The sequence below is a fragment of the Augochlora pura genome, chromosome 7, assembly GCF_028453695.1.
Source record: "Augochlora pura isolate Apur16 chromosome 7, APUR_v2.2.1, whole genome shotgun sequence".
Lineage (NCBI taxonomy): Eukaryota > Metazoa > Arthropoda > Insecta > Hymenoptera > Halictidae > Augochlora > Augochlora pura.
This window is the reverse complement of record NC_135778.1, coordinates 15,923,994-15,945,535: the sequence shown is the minus strand read 5'-3', so window position 1 is coordinate 15,945,535 and position 21,542 is coordinate 15,923,994. Positions and strand designations below refer to the sequence as shown.

Here is a 21,542-nt window from a genome sequence, read left to right as displayed (position 1 = left end):
GGCGGATTGTACTTGCTTGGCTTGCTCATTCGTCTGGTCCCGTATACAGGGTGTTCGACTACATGCATGGGACGTCTCGGTGGTCGATTCTACAAGCCGAAACAAGCCTAAAATGAAAAGCCACGGGACCGTGGTTTCGGCTTCATTTTCAAGTTATTAACAACCCAAAGACCCGCCAATAGCGACGCGCCAGTCGATCCCTGTCTTCGTTTCTCGCACACCACTTAGCTGTTCACGCTACTTCTGACCTAACCTGCGCACACCATTACGGATGAACCACAAGGATTTTGAATTGTTAAAAACACGGAAACGCAGTCGTCCTATCAATTTTGCCACTCTTGATTACAGTCCGCCCTCTGGGCGACGAATCGGTTATCGAAACGTTGATTACGCTAACAATCTTCGACGATATTATGAGACACTACATAGAACCGTGTCAATTCTGTTATACAGACGAATTTCTATTTCCTTTGTAGTCAGTGTTATTGTCTATACCATGAGAAATTATTTCTAGCTAAGTTGTCATTTATAGCTGTAATAATTGTAATATAGAACATTAATAAAGATACAAGTACCCAGATTTTGTATAAGCTGAACGCAAATACATACTAATTTTGATTGTATATTATTAACACTGTGCGTAGACACTTTTAATTACTTTCATAGTTTTTTAAATACAGAGCGATCCTGTTTCCTTAATTGTTTCTTGTCTTAAGAATTACCACTTCTGTTCAGAGTATGTTTGTATCGAGTACACTCTCAACAGTATTCCGTAACAGTTAAATAAATGAACCTCGCTAATCACGGTAAATCTCTATTTCATTATACGTTATATTATTGTAATAAAAATGATTTTATAGTTTCCTCGTGGTTAACGAATGGGAACCGTTATCGGTCATTCTCATCCAGCTTCGTAATTCCAAGATATAGTAATTATACCACTATTATGACGATGCATTAACCCCTAGCAATCGAAGCCATTTTAACTCGATATCTAAAGTTGTTGTTCTGGTCTACAGTATTCTCATCTTGTGCGCATAAAATTCAGTCGCACTATTAACAGTCTCTTTTTCAATATAAACGAATCTCGTAAAATTATTTCGAGACGCGGTACAACAATTTTTAGCGGCGCCTCTCAAGTCATCGCTTGACTGCAAAGGGTTAATTGTACCGAAAATTTGTTCGTATAACGTACCTAGATTTATCTGATATACACACTGTCGCGGAGTGTAGTCGACCACCCTATACATCCACCGAAAGCGTGCACGGACAGGCACCGGGGATTTCTGAAGACGGTTTTCAGGCTCCCGGCTCTCCGAGAACCGCTTGCTCGTGACTGCCCCCTGGCGTACTTGTTTCTCAGTAGAGGCCGGGCCGCGACCAAGGAGCAACGCTTTGTGTGTTGGACTGGAAAAAGGGAACCTCTGTGGATTCGCGGTGCTCGCCGTCTCTCGTGCACACCCGCCGAGACACTTGTGCCGCGCCGCTCTGTGTATTTTCCGGTGTTTCGTTCGCGCGTCCTTGTTCCGCCTTGTGCACGATGATCACGGAGAAGAGTGTTTCGACAACAACACGCGCATGAGAAAAGTCCGTGGCGATCGATACTCGATCACCGTGCCAATGGTACTCGGTACGCGCGATTCGGGTGACTAGTGTTTACCGACCGACCCGCGACCGGCGCGTCGATTTTCGTGTGAAATCGGTATCGTTCGTCGATCCTCGTACCTGGAGGACGAGTTCTCCCGCAAGAAGCACACGCCGCGCGCGGTTCGGCCAACGTACAATCGTTGCCGAGTATTTGTCACCGGTGGTCGGTGTTCCCGTGGATCCGGGGCCCGTCCAACATTAGTGATCCGATCGATCCGGCTGAATCAGTGAATAAAGTGTTACCGAAAGTGTCGTCTGTGGTTAAGAAATCCGTACGGCTTTCCTCTCGGCTCCAGTGTCGTCGCTCTCGCTCCTTTCATCTTGCATTCCCTTCGATCGTCCTGTCCCTTTCTTCGCTCGGCGATCCACTCTCTTTCTCCGCGTCTGTCTCTTTTCCTCTGTCTCTATCACTCTCGCTCGCATGCTCTCTTTCTCTCTCTTCGATCTTGCTCTCCGTTGCTCTCCCGTTCTTTGCTCCGCTCCTCGGTCGACCGGTCTCTCAAAGGGGGCGTGCTTGGCCACATTCAACAATGAGCGAACGCAAAACTATCTAAGCACGAGGCGCGAACGAATGGTCCCTGTGTTTTCTGCCTGTGTGTGGCCCGGTCCGAGTGTGTTTACGCCGCGAAGCACGACCTTTTTCCGATTTCGAATGGATTTACAACGGCTGACGACATAATATCACCGTGGCATCCCGTGTTCTCGACCACAACGCGAAAACTATCAGGTAAGTGTACCGATGTTATTAAACGCGTCGACGCTTTATATTCCGTGTGGTCATCGGTTTTCCGACACGCTGGAACGCCGCGGTCTCGTAAACCTCTCCGTCGCTCGTTTGACCGATCCATCGTTCTATTAATATTTTAATGAATTAAGGAGGGCCGGACGCAAACAGCTAATTACTAGGAAAAAATGTGTCCGCAAACTGTTGAACTGATTTACGGGTTTCCACGGGGACGATTAGAATCGGAAGGGAGAATTTGCTTTTGTGTTAAATTTACCTGAACGGTGCACGAACGAGGGTTAAACGGAACCGAGTTTGCTTTTGAAACGAGCGGAACGGCGGAATTCTTAACCTGTTAACCGGGTGATTTCTCGACCGTTTATACCTGTATTATACTGAGTGCCGGAAAAGTTCAAGTACCTGGCTGAATAGAAGCTTATCGCGCAAGCAAATCCGACTGCTGATGGTATAAGTATTTCTCATTGTTTAAATACGTAATATTTCTAAGCGCGCTACTCGCGTTTAATCGTTTCTATTACATTGAGGTTACGCCGTGGTATTATGTGTTTTTAACGAGTGTGTGAAACGGGCAAATACGGAAAGATACGTTGAATAAAACTGGCAACGTAATGTTACATTTAAATTATCGAAGCGAAATTGTCGTTTGAAGTACTAGAAGAAACATGGTGTTGGCTGACTTGGCTACCACAGTTTGAAGTTATCGAGCTGTTCGAATATTCAAACTTCGTACACAGGCAAAGGTCGCTTAACGTCAATCAGCCAAATTTCGACAGTCCGACGACATTGATCATGAGAACACAAAACGAGTCACGCGTCTGTAGCATTCTAAATCGTATTCGATACGTATGAACAATGTTATTATCTTGAAACACGCATGCTTCATGCTTCGGATACTGCCTCCGATGAGTTCAGTTAGCACGCAATTCGTTCATATCGGCGGTATTGAAAGGAGAAGTGAACTATCAAAGTTAACGGAGAATTTAAATTCTTATCGTGCGCGATTAACGGTAATTGCTTCTTGGTTGAATGGTATTCTTTGAAACAGCTATTTATAGGGAATTTACTGGATAAACGAGTAAAGAAATTAGAATTGTTTGAAGGTAAAGGCGAAGTACAGACGACGAGTATACTCGTCATAACTCGGCGATCAGCAGGCTGACCGAACGCAATACAGTTATCTTAACAGTTCTGCGGTCTTTGTTAATTCCGACCGGCAATTTTTCTCCGCTTACAGAATTGACGTGAAATTTCGTGTCGATCGAATTTCTCAATCCGTCGTGTGCAGTCTCGTTTCTCCTTACCGGCTTTGATTCATAATCGTCGAGTCAATAGGTATCGCGTTCCCATTTCGAAATACCATTGCCTCGTGCGATAGATCGTGAGAAAACTTGCCAGTTTGAACTTACAATGGCGACCATGTGTTTAAGATTCCTTGAAAATTTCGGAGGCAATCGTCGTGAGTGCAGAGAGGACTGATTTTATCGAAATTCTATTTTTAGCATATCGAATTGAGAGAGCGATAAATCTGAACTTTTTACTTTACTTGAAAAAAGGACAAAATTTGCTTAGTTCGATGAGTATTAACAATTAACTTAACGTAGTTCATTTCTGCTGGTAATAATTTTAGTACGTCGAAAATAATTCAAGTATGCTTATAAAAGCTATGGTATAACGCGTAATAAATGCGAATTATTATTATTAGTATACATTAATAAATTAGAAATACCTGTTATATTTTGGAAGTGTTATATCAGAATTTAACGGTGTTGTTTACTACACTCTGTAGCCCGATAAAATGAGCAAACAAATGTGTAGCAGTTGGTAAATATTAGCCTCGTAAAAAGAGCTTAAAACGCGACGGCAGAGTATCGTCTTTCTCGTGTTTCAGCCCATTCTCTCTCGGGCAGAAAAATATCGTCGCGAGAGCAATGGTTGCGGAAGCTTTGCGGATATTATGTTAATCCGAAAACACGAGAATTTAAACAAGAACGATGCGGGTAATCGTGTAACTTGATAAGGGAAAGTCTGTAATTTGCGGTAAGGATTATTTTGATTGACATACATAAATTATTTGTTGCAAGACGTGAGACCCAACTGCGCTGATGCATCGGTCATTCATTTCTCACCAACCTTATAACTGGCCACCATTGTAAGAGGTATCCTTATAGAGGTAGACGCCGATTTGATGTACTTTTTGCAAACGCGAGCGAACGAAGTACGAAACAGCGTACTTCTCGATTGTTATCGGTATCGCTTTCCATTTATTAAAATTACTAAGACAATTGCGATTTATTGAAGTTGTTGAGACAATTACAATTTATCAAAGTTATTAAGACTATTTTAATTTGTTAGGGTTATTAAGACAATTACGTTTTATTGACATTATTGCAGAAATTAAGTCTAATTTCATGCAAACCAATTACAGTTTACTGAAGTTTATTATTGTATATTTCATTTAGTGTCGCATTTGATCTTTCACATGAATTTCGTTTTTGGTTTCTGCGTTCATTTGATCCAATAAATATTGCAATGGAACAAGAGCAATTTTTTATATTTTTATATAAATTCAAATTATTACAAGAATTCAATTTATGGTGAAAGTCATATTGTGACAACAATTTAAATTAATACAAATTTTTAAAATAAAAAATTACAAAGTCCTGGAACAAAATAAAAAATTGTATAAAATGAAACTAAATCTCTATTTCGACAATACAAATCAATTCAAAATAAAACGACCCTCTCTACGCAATATAGCACGTGCCAAAACCGCACCTTCGCCGGAAAATAATTCAGAAGTGGAATGACGACCCTCGAAAACACCTGCCGAATTTGTTTCGAGCGGGTACGCCACGCCAGAAGCGTGTCGGAACCAGCGTGTATGTCACTAGCCTGACTTCCCCCATTGTCGAGGGGATCGATAAGCGAGAGTACACCACAAGGGGACACAATGCGACACCATATAATCGTGTCGAGTTTTTCTCCCTCGGGTCTCTCCCAGTTCTCGAAATAATCCAGCGAAATAATTGGCTGAATGGAGGCGAATAATTGACCGGGTAAGGAGGAGAACGCGCGTGGTGGTTTGAAAGTCGGGGCCCTACCAAATTGGACACGCTTCTCTTCGACTTGACTTCTCGCCGGCTTTCCGCTCGAATCGGGATGAAACGAAACAGGAGGCGATGCAAAGCCCGGCGTAGAAGCGCGAGAGGTTTCTCGAGAGTGGATTAGAGAGGTCCTCGGCTCTTTTGCTGCACTCCTGGGACTCGTAACATCGCACACTGCGGGGCGGAAAGCCCCCGAAAGCAGTAAAATATATTTTCGGATTGCAATCACATATTTGGTCTGAATTTTAGAAACGCTGTGAAAGTCGCAAAACTTCAAAGATTGCAGGTGTTTGCACTAGGAACTCGCCTTGCACTTCATAATTGTTTAACCAATCATACGAAGCAATTCTCACGTTTACAATATTTCTTAATTTGTTTAAAATCCTTCTCAAAGTTTGAATAGCCTTCCCTGCTGCATTCGTACGCGAATTAAATAATTCTTAAGAGCCAGTTAAGTAATCAAAATGCTGCTATCAATATACATTTTTCTTGTAAATTACATGTTGTATAAAAAAAGGGTTTTATATTTTATCAAGCAACCATATTTAAGATTTAAATGACATATAGAACACTAATTAAAATCTGTTAGTTCACGCCCTATGATGAGCCCTTAGAATAAATTGGTTTCGTTTAGAACTTTTGACTTTTGTCTTCAGAGCAATGTCCCCGGGTACACAACTCCGCAAAGTGACTAACATATGGGATTTTTAAACGCATTTTATTCGAAAAATTTGTCAAAATGCGAAATACGAATAATTTGACTTAGGCCGCGATAAATTGGCATCCAGTCGCTTGTTGTCGATGTATAAATATTTTCGGGTGTCGCGTACCGGAGGAAATCAACATTATTGGAGCCCCTGGGCCCTTCTTCTTCCTATCGTTTAGGCCAGTTGTTGGACTTCGGCCAAAAATACGCCCGGCGTCCGTCGAAAATATGCGCGTATATTCGTGGCGCTCCGGACAGGACATACCGGAAACGATATTTCAGTTCGAGGAACCTTGTGTTTTCGGCCGCGGCCGGCGACAACCGCCTTTGTAGTCCGCCACGGTGTTATTGACAAGGTCCCGAGAGCTGCTGCATCGCGTACACCAGTATTTTTATACGGCTATCTCGACCGTTAGATGGATCGGTTTCCATTTCCTTAGAACTCGTGTGTATGGTATGCTTGAACGATAGAAAAGCTCTTGGAAACCCTTAAGGAAAAACATTCCTTATACAAAAACGAAATCTATTTATTTATTAAGTATTTATGGCGAAATTGCTAGTGGAATAGAGAACTATAGGGACATAAATAAATTTTAAGGATTCTGTTCTGATATTCCATATATTTTATATTAGACATTTATGCATTTATGAGAAAAATAACTGAAATAGTGAAGTGTAGGAACATAAGAAAATTCTCAGAATATTCCACTGTATCAATTTACTAACGTGATTGAAAGAAGTTCATTTTTATTACATAGATAGTTTTTATTTTATAGATAATCTTGTCTTTTCCTCAATCTATATTCTAATCTCCTTTTGACTAATTATTGTCTGTTTTGTGCTCTGTGATTTATGTTCAATTACACTGTAATTTGTTACGTCTCTGTTTATATTACATCTACACTTCTTTTCGTCTTGTTTCATATTCTGTTCCCTTGATTTTTCCCTTGAATTCAACGATTCTGTGAAGTGAAAGCAATTTCTTTGATCAAATAAAAATTGAGTTACCTTTTCCTTTAAACAATTAATATAATATATTATTCTATCGTATTCCAATTCGTCGAAACAAATACATCAATTTGTCCAAAATTTATGAAAAATCGATTCAGATATTTACAAAGTCTCTCTGTGTACGACCATAAGGGCCAATTTTCGAATGTGTACCGTGTACCAGGAAATTGTCTATAAACAATTTGAGTCATCAGCAGCCATAAACATCTCCGCGAGGGGATCCCGTTTAAATAGCTCTATTCCCCGAGTTTCTCTCGACGTCGTCGCTTTCGTGTAAACACCGGGTGTAAACGATCGGCAGCTGGAGCGAGAGAATATTGAATGAAATTGTTGTTACTCGCGGCACTCGATATCATGGCGATAGTGTGTGCCAGGTGAACGGAAAACCGGCGCAAGCGTTATCGGAAATATTTACAAATTCGGATCCGATCGTTGAACAGGCGAACAGTTGAACGGGTTCCCGCGGGAACGAACGCGCGCGCGCGCGTGCCTATGTGCGTGTGCTTCGCGAAACGTCGGGAGGCGTCGCGTCGGAACGAAAGTCGCGAAACGAGGTTCCGGACTACGTAATTCTAGCAAATTGTTCATCAAGCTGTACGACGCGAGACGGAAACGGCGAATTCCTCCGAGAAATTTTATTAGCCGCGACAAAATTGAGTACGCGCATCGGTGACGTTACCTTTTTTCAACGTCGCGGTTGAAGTTAGTGAAAATGCCTGCACGTCCGGTGGAATAGGCGGCAGTGCTGGTGGAAATTTGCAATTAGAGAGAAACGTGGTACGAGAATGGTAAAATGACCAAATAATATAATTATCTAAATGCTGTTGTTTGATTTATGTGAATGGATATCCGCGAATATTAAGCTTCATATATGAAGTAATGGCTTATTGTTTGTTGAAAATTTGAAATTTCTCTGATCGCAATGTGCAATTAAAATAAAATGTCTTGCAGTTCAGAAAAGGGAGGTACCTAAGATCATTTGAAGTAACTTTTTCCTTTACAGAAGGCGAGGTCTTCTAGCGCAATGAGCATTATTAATAACTCGTAAACGCAGCCGCGGAGAATATTTTTTTGAAGGAAAAAGTTGCTTGGAATGACCTTTCCTGATCGCGAATGACTTTTGGGACGCTCCGTATATTATTAATAAACTAGATATAAATATAATTTGCCACGCTGTTGCCGCTTCGCGCCTAAATCCTTTGTCCTTTGTAAACGACTCTCTTCACGTCTAAATTAACTTTAAGATTTAATTATATATATTATATAATTATAGTTAGACTTAACCTCTAAGTCTAACTTAAAGTTTTTACTATTTAATATTCACAGTAAATAAAAAATAAAATGGATAGTTAAATGAAACCACCTTATATTCTATTAAACTTCTCGCGTTACTCTTTGCAAACTCGATCACGCAGCGAACACGGTGAGCCGTAAGAGTACAAATTTTCGCAGCCTAATTGCGAGCAACGATTGTGGCAGTAAATTATGATAAAGCATGTCCGATGGGTTCTCATTTTTTTTTTTAAACAGTGAAACAATATTATTTAGTGGGAGCTCGCGAAGTTTAGATTATATTACATCGCGACGTTCGTCGGTTCACGGTTCATTACGCGTTCAGTCGGCCATGTTAATCTTTTTAAGGACTAGCTTTCAACGAGAACGCTTGACCGTCTGAACCGTTTCTCCTCCCCTCCCCCATACGTGTCCATCGACCCTCCCCGTGTACCTACGTGTATTGCTTTTATTACTTTTGAATTGCAATTACCGCATGGGAACATGGGAGAGAAAGAGAGGAGGGGATGGAATAGCAATGGAAGGTAAAGGGTTTTATTACGGGTGGTGGTATCAGCGTAATGTGGGATGTATTGTTTAGAGGATACTTGTTAAAAGAATCACACTTGTTATTCTATGAGTGGAACCATAAATATTGAGTACACCGTTTGTGGTTTCATTTTTATGGGTAGCACGGCGATATAATTATTACGGTCATCTTGGAATATTATGACAATAATTATGTGATAAGAATAAGTTATGATAATTACGGTCTGATAATTATATTATAGTGGTTATATTCTAATAGTTATATTATAGTAATTATGCCATGTATAATTTCTTACATATTATTACACAAACTACGTAATTATGTGGACACATTGTCCCTGTTACATTGTATAGTATTTTTAGGCTTTGTTTCGTCCCGAAGACGGAAACGCCTGGAATTTCTGCCGATGGGGTTTATGACACGGACGTGAGGAAGGTTATTTTTGAGGAGAAGGCTTTTTTCTACATCTGGCAATCAGAATTATGTTAATTTCATTACCGCCTTCCTCAATAACCATTCCGTGTCATAAAGTTAAAGATTTCTGAGAGAACTGCCTAATTGCATTTCGAAGCCCACAGCTGGGACGTGCAATAAACCGGGTAATCCGAAGGGTCACCCGAACCGTGTACGCGACGGTACCGCAAACGTCGCCGGCTGACCTGGACGATTCCCGTAGCACTTTTGGCGTTGTAAATTATATACAACGTAACACGCTCACGGTTTGACAAGGGGATGTCACCGCGTTAAAGAAGGCACTGATTGGTACTCTACAGCAATCGGCAAAGGCCAATCAGTGCCCCTCCATCATACCAAAATGCAATTCTCGAGGAAACCCCCAAAAGGCAGAAACGCCCACACCCCCAGAAGAATCACGAGTTCGAGCATCGAACGATTAGAACACACTCTTCTTCAAATCGTCAACCGAGACACATCGGTCTCCATACTTCGGCGCGCCGCTACATACGAACTAACGTCTCACAAGGAGACTACGGGAACACGCGAACACCAATATCTAAAATATATCAAGGTAGTTCCTCGGTAAATCGTCAAACTACCGTGCCGCGTCGAGTGCCGTATATTCTATACTAGAAAACTTCGCGCCTTACAACCGCGAAGCCGAGCCACTCTCGGACGACACCGCGCGCACCTTAACAGCTTTGTTATAATTTTTGATTGATTTATAATTCTATACGATTTAATATGGCTCTGTATATTAAATTTAGCAGCATATAACTGCGTTTAACATTGCATATTAATAAAATTAATACCATTGCTAGCTTACTTTCACCATAACAGATGTTCCAATCGACAAATCGAACTTCACGCTTAGACATTTATGAGAAAAATTGAAATACATTTTACCGTAACTTCTGTTTCTTAAAATTCACTTAAATCAACTTCATTCTGCATAGAAATTTACAGCCCGGTAATAATATTCCCCGAACCATTGATCATCCTGCGGTCACAATTTCTGCGCTCCGCCGTAGGAATGTGTTATACGACCTCTGTTATACTTCCTCGGACCACCCTGTAGATCCTGCGAGCAAACGCCGCGTCCGCGGTTGCCAAAACAGTCGTTACGCGCGCCGGGCCCTCGAATCGCTTCCGAGAAAGGTCTAATTTACGACACCCTCGAACTGTCTATCGTTTTCCCTGCCCCCGTGTCCCACGGTGACGAAAGCTGGTCGATCCTGGAGAAACTCTTCTCTTTTTTTTTTCTTTTGAAACAAAAACAGAAAGAGATAAAAAAGAATGCCCCGAACGTTTGCATTTCGTTACACGTGGCCAGATAAGATCCACGTTTCTCGAGGGTGTTACACAATTCTCGGATTCCGATTACCGTCACCGAGATTCCTACCGTTATCGAAAGTTGCATCGAATGGTTGTCCATTGCTTGAAATCATCGAGTCCGCGCGTTGTAGAACAACGACAGGACCGTTGTAGAACTACGTTGCAACAAATCAACACCAGGAGCTCTAGTTTCTCCTGGATTGTTCTTTATAATATTCGTCGCCGTGTCAACCATATCTTTGGCTGACAGGTTATGTTTCATTTTATCGATCGGTTATCCGGTCATAAAAATTTTCATTTTTACTTTGATTTTATTTATCTTATTAATCGCGAAAGGTATTTAATATTTAAAAATTTATATAGTAATATTGAAGCTTGTAGTACAATTTAACACATTTATCTCAATAATAGATAACAAATTAAGGATAATAGTAACCGATACAGGCTACCGATCGGGGGGAAAAGTCGATTTATAGGCTACTGGTCGATAAAGTGTTAGGGTTATGTATGCCATTTAATTTATGAAAATCGCATTTGTAGCACAGGAATTTACTAGAATAAGCACCAGTAAATGTAAAATATACAAAATAAAAATATTAAAAAGTCATACATTATTGTATTTGTCATATATTAATTTATAAAATATAACGTTTTCCTATGCGTTCTGACTATTGAATTGGTGCCCGGTAAGGTTATGTCAAATTCGAGCGACTCACGCTGGGCGACGAACGTGTTAAAACGTGTAAAATCGAGACTTGTAACTGTTGCTGAAGCTCGTAGTCTCGAGTTCGCACCATCGCAGGACCGCCAGTTTTCCATGTTACATGCAAGATGATTGTGCGCTCGCGCTCGCGCGCGCGTAATCGTTCCCCGATGTCGGTAATTTCGATCGGCGTGCTCGATCGAAAAAGAATTATGGCTCCGGCCGAATCACTTTAGCCGGTAATTGACTGCATTAACGTTACGTGGGCAGGTGAAGATAGACGCCGGTCGTTTATCATGCGAAGGAAGCCCGGTCTGGCTTGTCTCTGCCCGGCTACATTCCCATGTGCCTCCCACACAGGGCGAACTCGATGGTCGTTTCCGCGGATACAGCCCCGTTACGATTCGCGATCGTTCTGCTTTTCCTCTTCTTCTTCTTCTGCTTTTTTTCTTTTTTCGAGACACTTCGGGTCAATATCGCCACCCACGGCATCGTCTGCCGCATTTACTCGATTGATCCGTCTTCGCTCTTGTTGTCCTTAATTTGAAGAATTGGGTCACACGTCGACGCTTGACGCCATACACACATATATGTGATGTTATGCAAGCGTTTTCTCCCGTTTTTGTTATTACGACGATGGAGCTACCAGGTAGTACGAAATGAGTTTTCTCTGATCGTTTGTGCTTGTTCAGTCGCGGACTCGTTATTGTGAATAGTTCGTTAACAAACTTATTTATCCGAGAATTCGTAATGGAAATTATATAAAATAAGCTGAAATATATAGACAGAATTGTAAAACGTGAAACTAGTTGGAAAATATGGAAGGATGTATGCAACATAAGGTGAACTGTAATGGATAAAATAATGTGTAACATTTAAGATATACTAGAAAATATAAAGTCTACTATAAAATACAAAATATACTGTATAATATAAAATGATCCATACGAAATAAAATACATTAAAAAATATATAATAGACTGGAAAATATAAAATAAAGTTGCAGATTGCCTATATAAAATGAATTAGAAAATATTTAATGATCTGGAAACTATAAAATAAATTAAAAAATATAAAATGAATGACAAAATATAAAATAAATTAGAAAGTATAAAACGAATTACAAAATATAAAATAAATTAGAAAATATAAAAATCACATTTTCAAATTAGAAAATATAAAATAAATCACAAGGCGTGAAATATCAGGTTGGAAACTATAAAACCCTGAAAAAGTCCCGTTTCATATTTTCCACCCTGATATTTAATATAATTAATCTATAAAATAATAATTAATCCTAAATTATAGTGCAGCGTCTTATAAATGAACAGTGTTGCATCGGAAATGCGCAGCATCGCAAGATTTCACGAGCGAACGCTCTGAGACCGGGAGTCAGCTGATTCCGTGGGGCATCACGGTCTCCGTCGATAAACAGATTAATTTCTATTGTTATTGCAACGCACGGGGGAACACGGATAAATGCGGGCGTCGCGAACAACACGACATTTATCTTGTTAGCCGGATCTCGCACCCGGCGCAGATTATACACGTCGTTGAGCGCGTACACAGCGTTCGCGAATTACACACCGCGTTTTGAATCTCAATCGTCGGCGGATCAGCGGGCCCCCTTCGCACCTGCGATCTTTTTCCCCCCGCCGAGCATCGCCCGACGATCGTATCTCACCGTCACGCACGCAACACCGAGTACGATCTTGTTTTTTTCCTCGTAATGGGACACCGTGGAAAACTGTCGGTTGTTATCAAAATTCTGCTCATTTTGTCTCATTAAATTTTCTGTTCAAAATTCGATTTTCCACGGGTAAAAATATGTTTTGATCTTTTTATATAACCTTGACATAACCTTGGTTTGGTGAAGATTTATTTCTGGTCGACGTTAGACAAGACTATAAATTTTTTATTGTGATGGAAGTTCGATTATCCGAGCTTTGGATGTCTGAATTATTTATTATTGGGGCATGGACGTGGGTTTTAATCGATGACGATTTATAGGAGTTTCTAAAAATATATATATAAAATAAATGCTGCTTTACATATCGTATATTTTATTATAAAATTAATTCTCAATGACTTTTATATGCACTATAGATGCTAGACTATAATTATCTGTTCAAACCTATTCACTGCAGTTTTTATAAAAACACATTTATTATGCTCTTTACTATTTATTTATTTATTTAGCCTTAGCAAAAGTCGCTTAACAGTAAGAAGATTTCGTTAATTCAATTCGACCGCGACGGTCTTATTTGTGTGGGACAGGCTCCCAATTATAATCAGAGTCCCCGCTATTTTCTATCGGTCCATTGAAATCGATATCCACTCGACAGATTATGCGGTTGGTTTTGGCCGTAGATACATAAAGTCTCGTCTTACTTGGCCCGACTACTCTTTTATTTGCGGCAAGTGATAAATTCTTAAGCGGGGGACAAACCGCTCGGCCGTGAGAGCCTAATGATACCTTTCCCGTTAAAAATCGTGTAGATCGCGCGCGGCGATCAAAGCACGACACGCCTGGTTACCGGCGCGTCGGTGAGATTCTTTGAAAGGAAGATCGGCTTTGACCTCGATCGGCGCGTTTTCCACAGAATTATGATATTATGAGTTCATAAAGTACTCACTCGAGATTTATTTTCGGGAAATCGTCTGATCTTCGCTGTTGAGGAGGATCCTTAATTTTTGATCAGCATTAACAGATACTTCTGTGTGCATACTATGCTAAATATTACATTAAATGTTACTGGTGTAAAAATTAGATTAAATATTACATGAAGCGATTATCAATAATTAAAAGGCATTTATTTAACTAAGAAGTAAATAGCTGCACAAAATATTCTCTGTAATGTTAATCTATTGTCTTTGTACACTCTAATTTAAAGAACTATATTTTATTTATGCAATTTGTTTATAAAATTGATTATAAAATTGATTATAAAATTGTATTTATTTGATTATAAAATTGTCGCAGATATGCAATGTGGATAATGAACGTTTACAATCTTTTCCTAGGGTACTAAAGGAACAATGAGAAAGAAGCGTATCATTGGCTAGCAAAAGAACGATGCATTATGGCCTCGTCTTTGGGAGGACCAGGAATGGCGTCGGGTGTCACGACACCGCGAAGAGTCAACCTGGAGTTTCCACCACCTCCACCATATCCACCTCCTCACAATCAGGTACAAATACGTTTCATTAATTGAGCCGTTCAGTGCACACATCGACTAACTCCATAAAACAAAAAGTCGAGAAACGCGATGAAATGATGTAAATTGTTTTTTAAAATTCCTGTTATAACATAGATTCACATATACAATGTAGAATGCATAAATACAGATATAGCTTTCATTTAACGATGTATAAAATTAACAAGAAAGAATAGCCAAAAAATAATCGTCGGTAATGTTACAGTTTTTATGTGACTGGTGGAGTTAATCAATTTGGCAACTGAAAAAAGCAGTAAAGTTAAATTCAGTCTTTAAATTTTTAAGTTTTTCATTACAGAAAGAGTTAGTTATTATATATTTTTATTACAGCTTTTCCATAAAAATGAATGTTGACAGTTCTGTTATAATATATTATTTGTGATTAATTCATCAGGAATATTACTGTGGCGACCCTGATTTTAACGGGAAAATTTTTTTTACCTGAAAAAATTCTATAACATCCGGCTTGATGTCCAAAATAAGCCATATTTTTTTCAAAATTTTAGAAAGCCGCTAAAGGTGGAAAAATGCCGGAAACCGCGAAATCTAATTTACTCTGTAACTACCCTCACGGACAAGTTACAGGGTTAAAATTTTGCGCAGATGAGTTTTTATAGGTCAGCTATCGAACGGTATATGACTCATTGAAAAACCTCTAAGAGCAGTTTTGACCATCTTAATCGGTTATGCCCTTTCGTGAGACCCACGAGATCCTTCAGTTTCTGGCCAAACAAACATTTTTTTTATCTGTTTGCCAATGCGATTTTATTACCAGTATTATTGAGAGGGGGAAACATTTTCGGCTGTTTAAAAAAAAAGCATTGATGCATGGCAACAAATCAACGATTACATTAGAGTATGGAGTTAATCAGAATGGCTTCTGAAATAAATTACTTATTTTTCAATGGCCAAAAAAATTTTGCTGTTTAATGGTGTTAATCTTTATTATTCAGGAAAGTTATTATAAATATAAAAAGTTATGACTATACCAAGTGCTTTGACACTTAAATTTAAGATTTTTCAAAAAGTGGAGTTAATCGATGTGTGCACTGGACGGCTCAATTATCGATTTAGAACCAGTTAATAAGCTGATGTCTCAAATTAATAAACTAAAATTTCCAATTAATAAGCTGTAGTCTCAAATTAATAAACTAGAATTTCAAATTAATAAACTAGAATTTCAAATTAGTAAACTAGAGTTTCAAATTAATAAGCTAAAGTTTCAAATTAATAAGCTAAAGTCTCCAGTTAATAAACTAAAGCCTCTAATCAATAATCTCAAGTCCCCAAATAATAAATCACCAACTAACAATTAATATCCGCACACTATATTAAATTCGATAATATTAAATCTTTTCAGATGCCCTGTGCAGCTCTGGTGGATTCTACGGTCGCTTCGGCTATGTCGAGCTCTTCTCACCAGCATCCCCTTCAGGATTATTCGTACGCTTACTACAACCCCGGGCCCAGCAGGCTGCATGGTACGTATCCGGCGGAAGTGGGTCTGGGCCGTGTCCAGCCTCAACAGCAACCACCACCGCCCCTCTGCCCGGAAACGTTCAAGAGGCACACTTACATGACCCGCTACGGGACGGAAGAGAATATCTACGAGGAGATCTCGGAGATCAAGTAAGAAGCCGATCAAAATACTAAAAACTGGCGATATCTCACGCTGCACGATTTTAATATTATATTCTCTTTTATACCTCTATTATATACTCTATTATATTATTACCATAAGAAATATTAAAATATAAGAACGTTTTCAAAATTAACCCTAGAATTACCCTATGGACTTATCGATGACCCTGCAACATTTTTAAATTCTCTGCGAACGTGTAAATAAATACTAAAACATTATAAAATATTCCCTTGTTCTTCACTTCATGTTTTACATTTTGAAAGTAATAAGTAATATTTTAATTATCAAAATTTTATTTTAAATCGCTCGCAATCCTATGATGTCACTTTTATCGAAAGATGGAAAGGGGTCGTTCTAGGGTTAAAAGTAATTAACCTATAATACAAAATCGGCTGCATGGCCATACCAAATAAATATAAATATATTAACACCTTATAGAAAGCGAAGTTTCTCCATAGCCCTGTGTACTTTTCGATCACTAACCGACTTTTATAACAAAAAAAAAGCCGATCGAAACCGAGTTCTACACCCTGTAGAAGCCGGGAGGACCGCGATACCCCCGATGGGATCGTATTCCTAACCGGAAGACGGTTTAGTTTCCAAGGGAGAGAGACCCGCGGGCTTCTTACGGTCGATATAGGCGAGCAGAAATTACGGTTTCATTCGTTCTAAACGGTTGATGAATACGCGGCGGTTCATTCGCCCGACGCGAACTGAACTTCACCAACGCGAACTGAATGCGGTTTTAAGTGGACAACAAGCGCGTCTCCGTCCCCCGGCCACTTGGCCCGATTCGACGCGTCTCCCGGGCCCCGGCCACCGGATGCCCGGCGACGGTGATTAAGTCGCGAACAACAAGAAAACAACAGCCGTGGATTGTCCGCGGCGCATTCGCGGCCGAGAGACCTAAGTCATTCATCGGGACAAGATAAATACCCATTCAAATTGACTCCGATTCACTGGTAAATTATTATGCGACGCTTTTCTTAAGACCGACCGGTGGGAGAGGGAGGAGACGGTCCGTTTGCTTCCATCGATGCTCTGGCACTCGTGAATAGAAAGGCGCGTCCCCTTGATCGCACCGGCTATTCCAATCGGTATTTAAAATGATTGAAGATGAGTTTTCTGGGGAGGTTGCTGCTTCAATAATTCACTTGCCGTTGCTTTCGTGTCACGCGCTGTACAGTCAATTAATAAGTTATTAGCTATTATCGCGGTCGAGGGTGCAAGTAGAGGATTCGAAGTAACTTCTCTACATTTTTAGCGATATTTAAAGGAAAATCTTACAGGAAATCCTATTTATATAGTTTAGCATCAGAAATGATAGAAAATAGAAATATACAAATTTTTCTTTCGGTTTTTATTTAAATATAAGTAGGAATGTATAAGTTACCATACCACTGTTTTAAAATTTAAAAATAAGATTAATACTTCAACAGTATTTCTCTTTGAATAAATCATAAACAGGGCTTGAATATACTTGTAATTTGTTTGAAATTTCTTTGGAAGAGCTTAAACTTCTTTAAACAGGAATTACTGAGCAATCAGAACTTTCTCCTATTTTTTGAGAAGCAATTATTTATGTATGTATATATGAGTAAAAATGTCAAAGAATTTACAACTTTCCTTAGAACAGAAAAATTCCATATCACAAAATAATTCTCCCATTGAAACCAATCGAATTTCAGAATAAATTAGTACAGTTTCATTCAAGCCCTGGCTGATATCACCTGCGCAGGCAGAATCAAGTGGCCAGATGCTTTTCATGAAGCGAAACACGTCCGCCGATGAAATATGTATAATTGATCCCGTCTATTAATCGGCTCGATTCATTAGCAGACAATGTCACCGAGCGTTACACGGCTCGCGGAGGTCCCTGGTGGCGGAGGAGGTACGACGAGTCCAGTCACGGCATCGCCGTGTGCTCGGGGAATTAAACCTGAGCGTGGAGGCGATGCTGATGCCGACCGTGGTCGATAACAACGACGAGGACGAGCACCAGGATCAACGGGAAGCGTCCACCGAGGAGCTGTTATCTTCGGTCAGTCCCACCGACGACCTCCTTTCGCCTGTTGGCTGTGACATGGACAGTGGCTTCAGTGGAAGCTCCAGTGCAAGTTACAGGTCAAGGAAAAGAACAGTAACTCCTACAGCTTTAATTTTAACGATACCACTTCTGGCAACGAGTGTTTGACCGAGCTAAACCCAGCCCTCACGTTCCTCTAATTCGAGAGTAATGGAAAAGTCGACTGTTAAATTTACGAGAAACAAACTAAGTACACTAAATTAACACTTTTACTATCTTTTAACAGCCTTTTAAATGTTTAGAAATTTGTGGCAGAGTTTTTAAGACTTTGTTCAATTCAGAATTTCTTTAAAACATGCAACAAGCTCCTTCGGAGTTATTTCCACTTCGAGGTCGTCTCCGATCAGACACTTTTTACCAAGGGTGATGTTTTCTCTTAGCTCGTATTTTCTGACATCAGTTTCACATCAGCGATTTTTCTAGCGTTCCAACCCGTCGTAGAGATACGAGAATTCCGTGACAGTCAGCAGAAGGGGAGAGAGAGAGAATATTCGTGGAATGATAACGATCGTATTTGTTGCGTGACTGAAAAATCGCTTCTGAAACCGTTGGTGTTGAACTGACGCGACGCCTGAACTTAAACAGAGAGATGTCCAGTGGTCCGTGGAGAATTTTAGTTGCTCAATGTACATGGTTTAATAGAATATTATCGTTCTGCCAGATATTCCAACTAATTTTTACTATAAAAAAAAAACTTTTTACTATAAATTAATTGTATTAAATAACGCGTTCTAATATTAGTTAGAGTGATTGATAGTAAATTGATAATAAGATACGTAGATATGGATTATAGTGAAATTGTTCTTTACTTAATGCATTCGAAACTATAAATGGTTTTTAGAATTTATATATATTTTGTAGAATTTTATATAAATTTTATAGAATTTTCTAAAGCTCATATCATAAATTTTTATACAAATAGAAATCAATGTTATACAGTTTTATACAATTCTATAAAAATTATACAGAATTATAGAAGTTTTTGATGCTAGCAATTTTTATACCGTTTCACGTTTATTAATTCCAGGGTAATAATTAGATCAGGTGCAAATAGATGCGATCACTGGACGACTTAAAATAAGAGTAAATCACGTCCGCGTTAATTCGAGGTTATAATCCGCCTTGAAAATGATTCCTGCAGCCATTGGTTGCGTCTCGGACGCGAGCCAAGCGCGTCGGGAATTATTAGACAGTTTTGTGGCGTCGCGTTTATTGATTCAGCGTGTAGCAATTGCACGGCCAGAAATGATGGTCGGAGAGGACGGAGGGACTAATGTTGCCAATTGTTCTTTGCTTAGGTCGGGGTTGGGGTCCTTGAGGCGAGGAATGGGCAAAACCAGCACGCCTGAATTAGCCGGTGGTCAGCGTAAAACGAAGGCCGCCATGATCTGGAAAAAGGGTTGGAAAGGCTGGAAAAAACTGCATTCTTTCGGCAGCAACAGCAACAAGACTGGTGAGTCACATTGTGAATCATTCTCTCTTGGAATTCATAGCGGCGCTTCGGAGTCCGTCGGCTATCAATGAGAAAGTCCGTGGCGAAATCATTTGGCTGCTGGGAACACGGCGATTTTTATACTTGATTTCATTCAATCGCGAGCGTCAGAATATCATTCATAATCTTTCGTATCAATCGTTGAACTTCTTGAACAAATGTTGACTTGACAACTAATATGCCTTCATGCGAATTCTCAATTTAATTAATCATTTTCTAATTCTCGAACGAATTCTAATTTTCTAAATCTCGAATGAGTTCTTACGTTGGACATGTAATAATAATATAATTTATTGTCATCAATATGTAAGTTTCTTTTTACAAACTTGCACTGACTATAAGTGGTTAAAGTATTAAATAATTAGATTATAATGATCTAAAACTTCAAATAATTCCAATATATTTATTTTCATGTTAGAACCTCTACCCCAAAAATACTAAAGCAATTAAAAAAAAAATTTCTGAAATTCCAAACGCAAAATTGCAATACCTCTCTTGCCGCGACCTTACCATTAATAAAACAGCACGAATCGTTTATTTCACAGCAGTTTAAAAATGTAACCTCGTTTCCGGACGGGACACGGATTGATCGAGGGACGATCGAGGCCTGTGTCGCACGATAACTCGGCGTGTTCGATTTCATTTCCGCGATCGGTCACCGTGGACAATAAATCGCGACAATGAAAGCGCAATCGAAGCCGGGCCCGGTCAGGCTCCGGTCACGAGCCGCTCACGGCCGGGAATTAATTGCGTTCGCGGGCACCACCGCGCTGCGGCGGCTTCGTTAAAAATTCTTGTTGCGCCGACCCGTGACTCGCGTGCCAGGACTATCAACCGGCGACAAGACCGTCAAACAAAGACACGGACACCCCGACGACGACGACGACGGTGGTGGTGTGTGCCGCTCCTTTTCCGCGAGCGTTCTTTCGCGAAGCATGCGAACGCTTCACACCTTTGCCTCGCGTGAGACCGGCGACGAAATATTTCTATTCCGTTCACGGGGGCAACGGTGAACAGTGATCGAAGGCGCTCGTATCGACGCGAATGTAGGTACACGAGACCGCTACGAGAACGTCTCTCCTATTGAAAACGCGGAGATAAGGGGGAAAATGAAAAATACTTGGCCTTTTGGTCTGTTTTGAGCAGATCGTATTGTTTAGAATTTTGCAGAATTTTTGTGCAATTTTGTACAATTTTGTACAAGTTTATACTAATTGATAGAAATATTATATAGTTTCGTACAACATAGATATCAATTGTATATAGCTTTATAGAATGTTTTTGAATTGTGTACAATTTTGTAGAATTGTGTACCATTTTGTAGAATTTTATACTATTTTATAGAATTTTATAGGATTTAATTCTATAGAATTTTATTCAATTCTATACAATTTTATTGAATTTTATAAAATCCTATACAATTTTATACAGTTCTCTACAGTTCTATATAATTCTATACAGTTCTCTACAGTTCTATATAATTCTATACAATTTCATACAACTCTATACAACTCAATATTATACAACTTCATCCAATTCCATGCAATTTCATAAAACTCCGTTACAATGTATTCT

The 21,542-nt window shown here is 39.7% G+C and overlaps 1 protein-coding gene across 2 annotated transcripts in view; it reads left to right on the top strand.

The window, feature by feature from the left end:
- The first annotated feature begins 1,376 nt into the window (after nucleotides 1–1,376).
- The window catches only part of LOC144472778 (rho guanine nucleotide exchange factor 10), a 98,407-nt gene continuing 78,241 nt past the window's right edge, over nucleotides 1,377–21,542 (top strand). Inside the window, exons 1-5 of one of the 2 annotated variants that reach the window (XM_078186116.1) lie at nucleotides 1,377–2,374; nucleotides 14,554–14,720; nucleotides 16,108–16,376; nucleotides 18,229–18,513; nucleotides 19,774–19,928. In XM_078186116.1, the coding sequence (XP_078042242.1) occupies nucleotides 14,613–14,720; nucleotides 16,108–16,376; nucleotides 18,229–18,513; nucleotides 19,774–19,928 (817 nt within the window). In that variant the 5' untranslated portion in view covers nucleotides 1,377–2,374; nucleotides 14,554–14,612. Of the gene's footprint in view, nucleotides 2,375–14,553; nucleotides 14,721–16,107; nucleotides 16,377–18,225; nucleotides 18,514–19,773; nucleotides 19,929–21,542 lie in introns of both variants that reach the window. The other variant, XM_078186115.1, reaches the window with a different exon arrangement.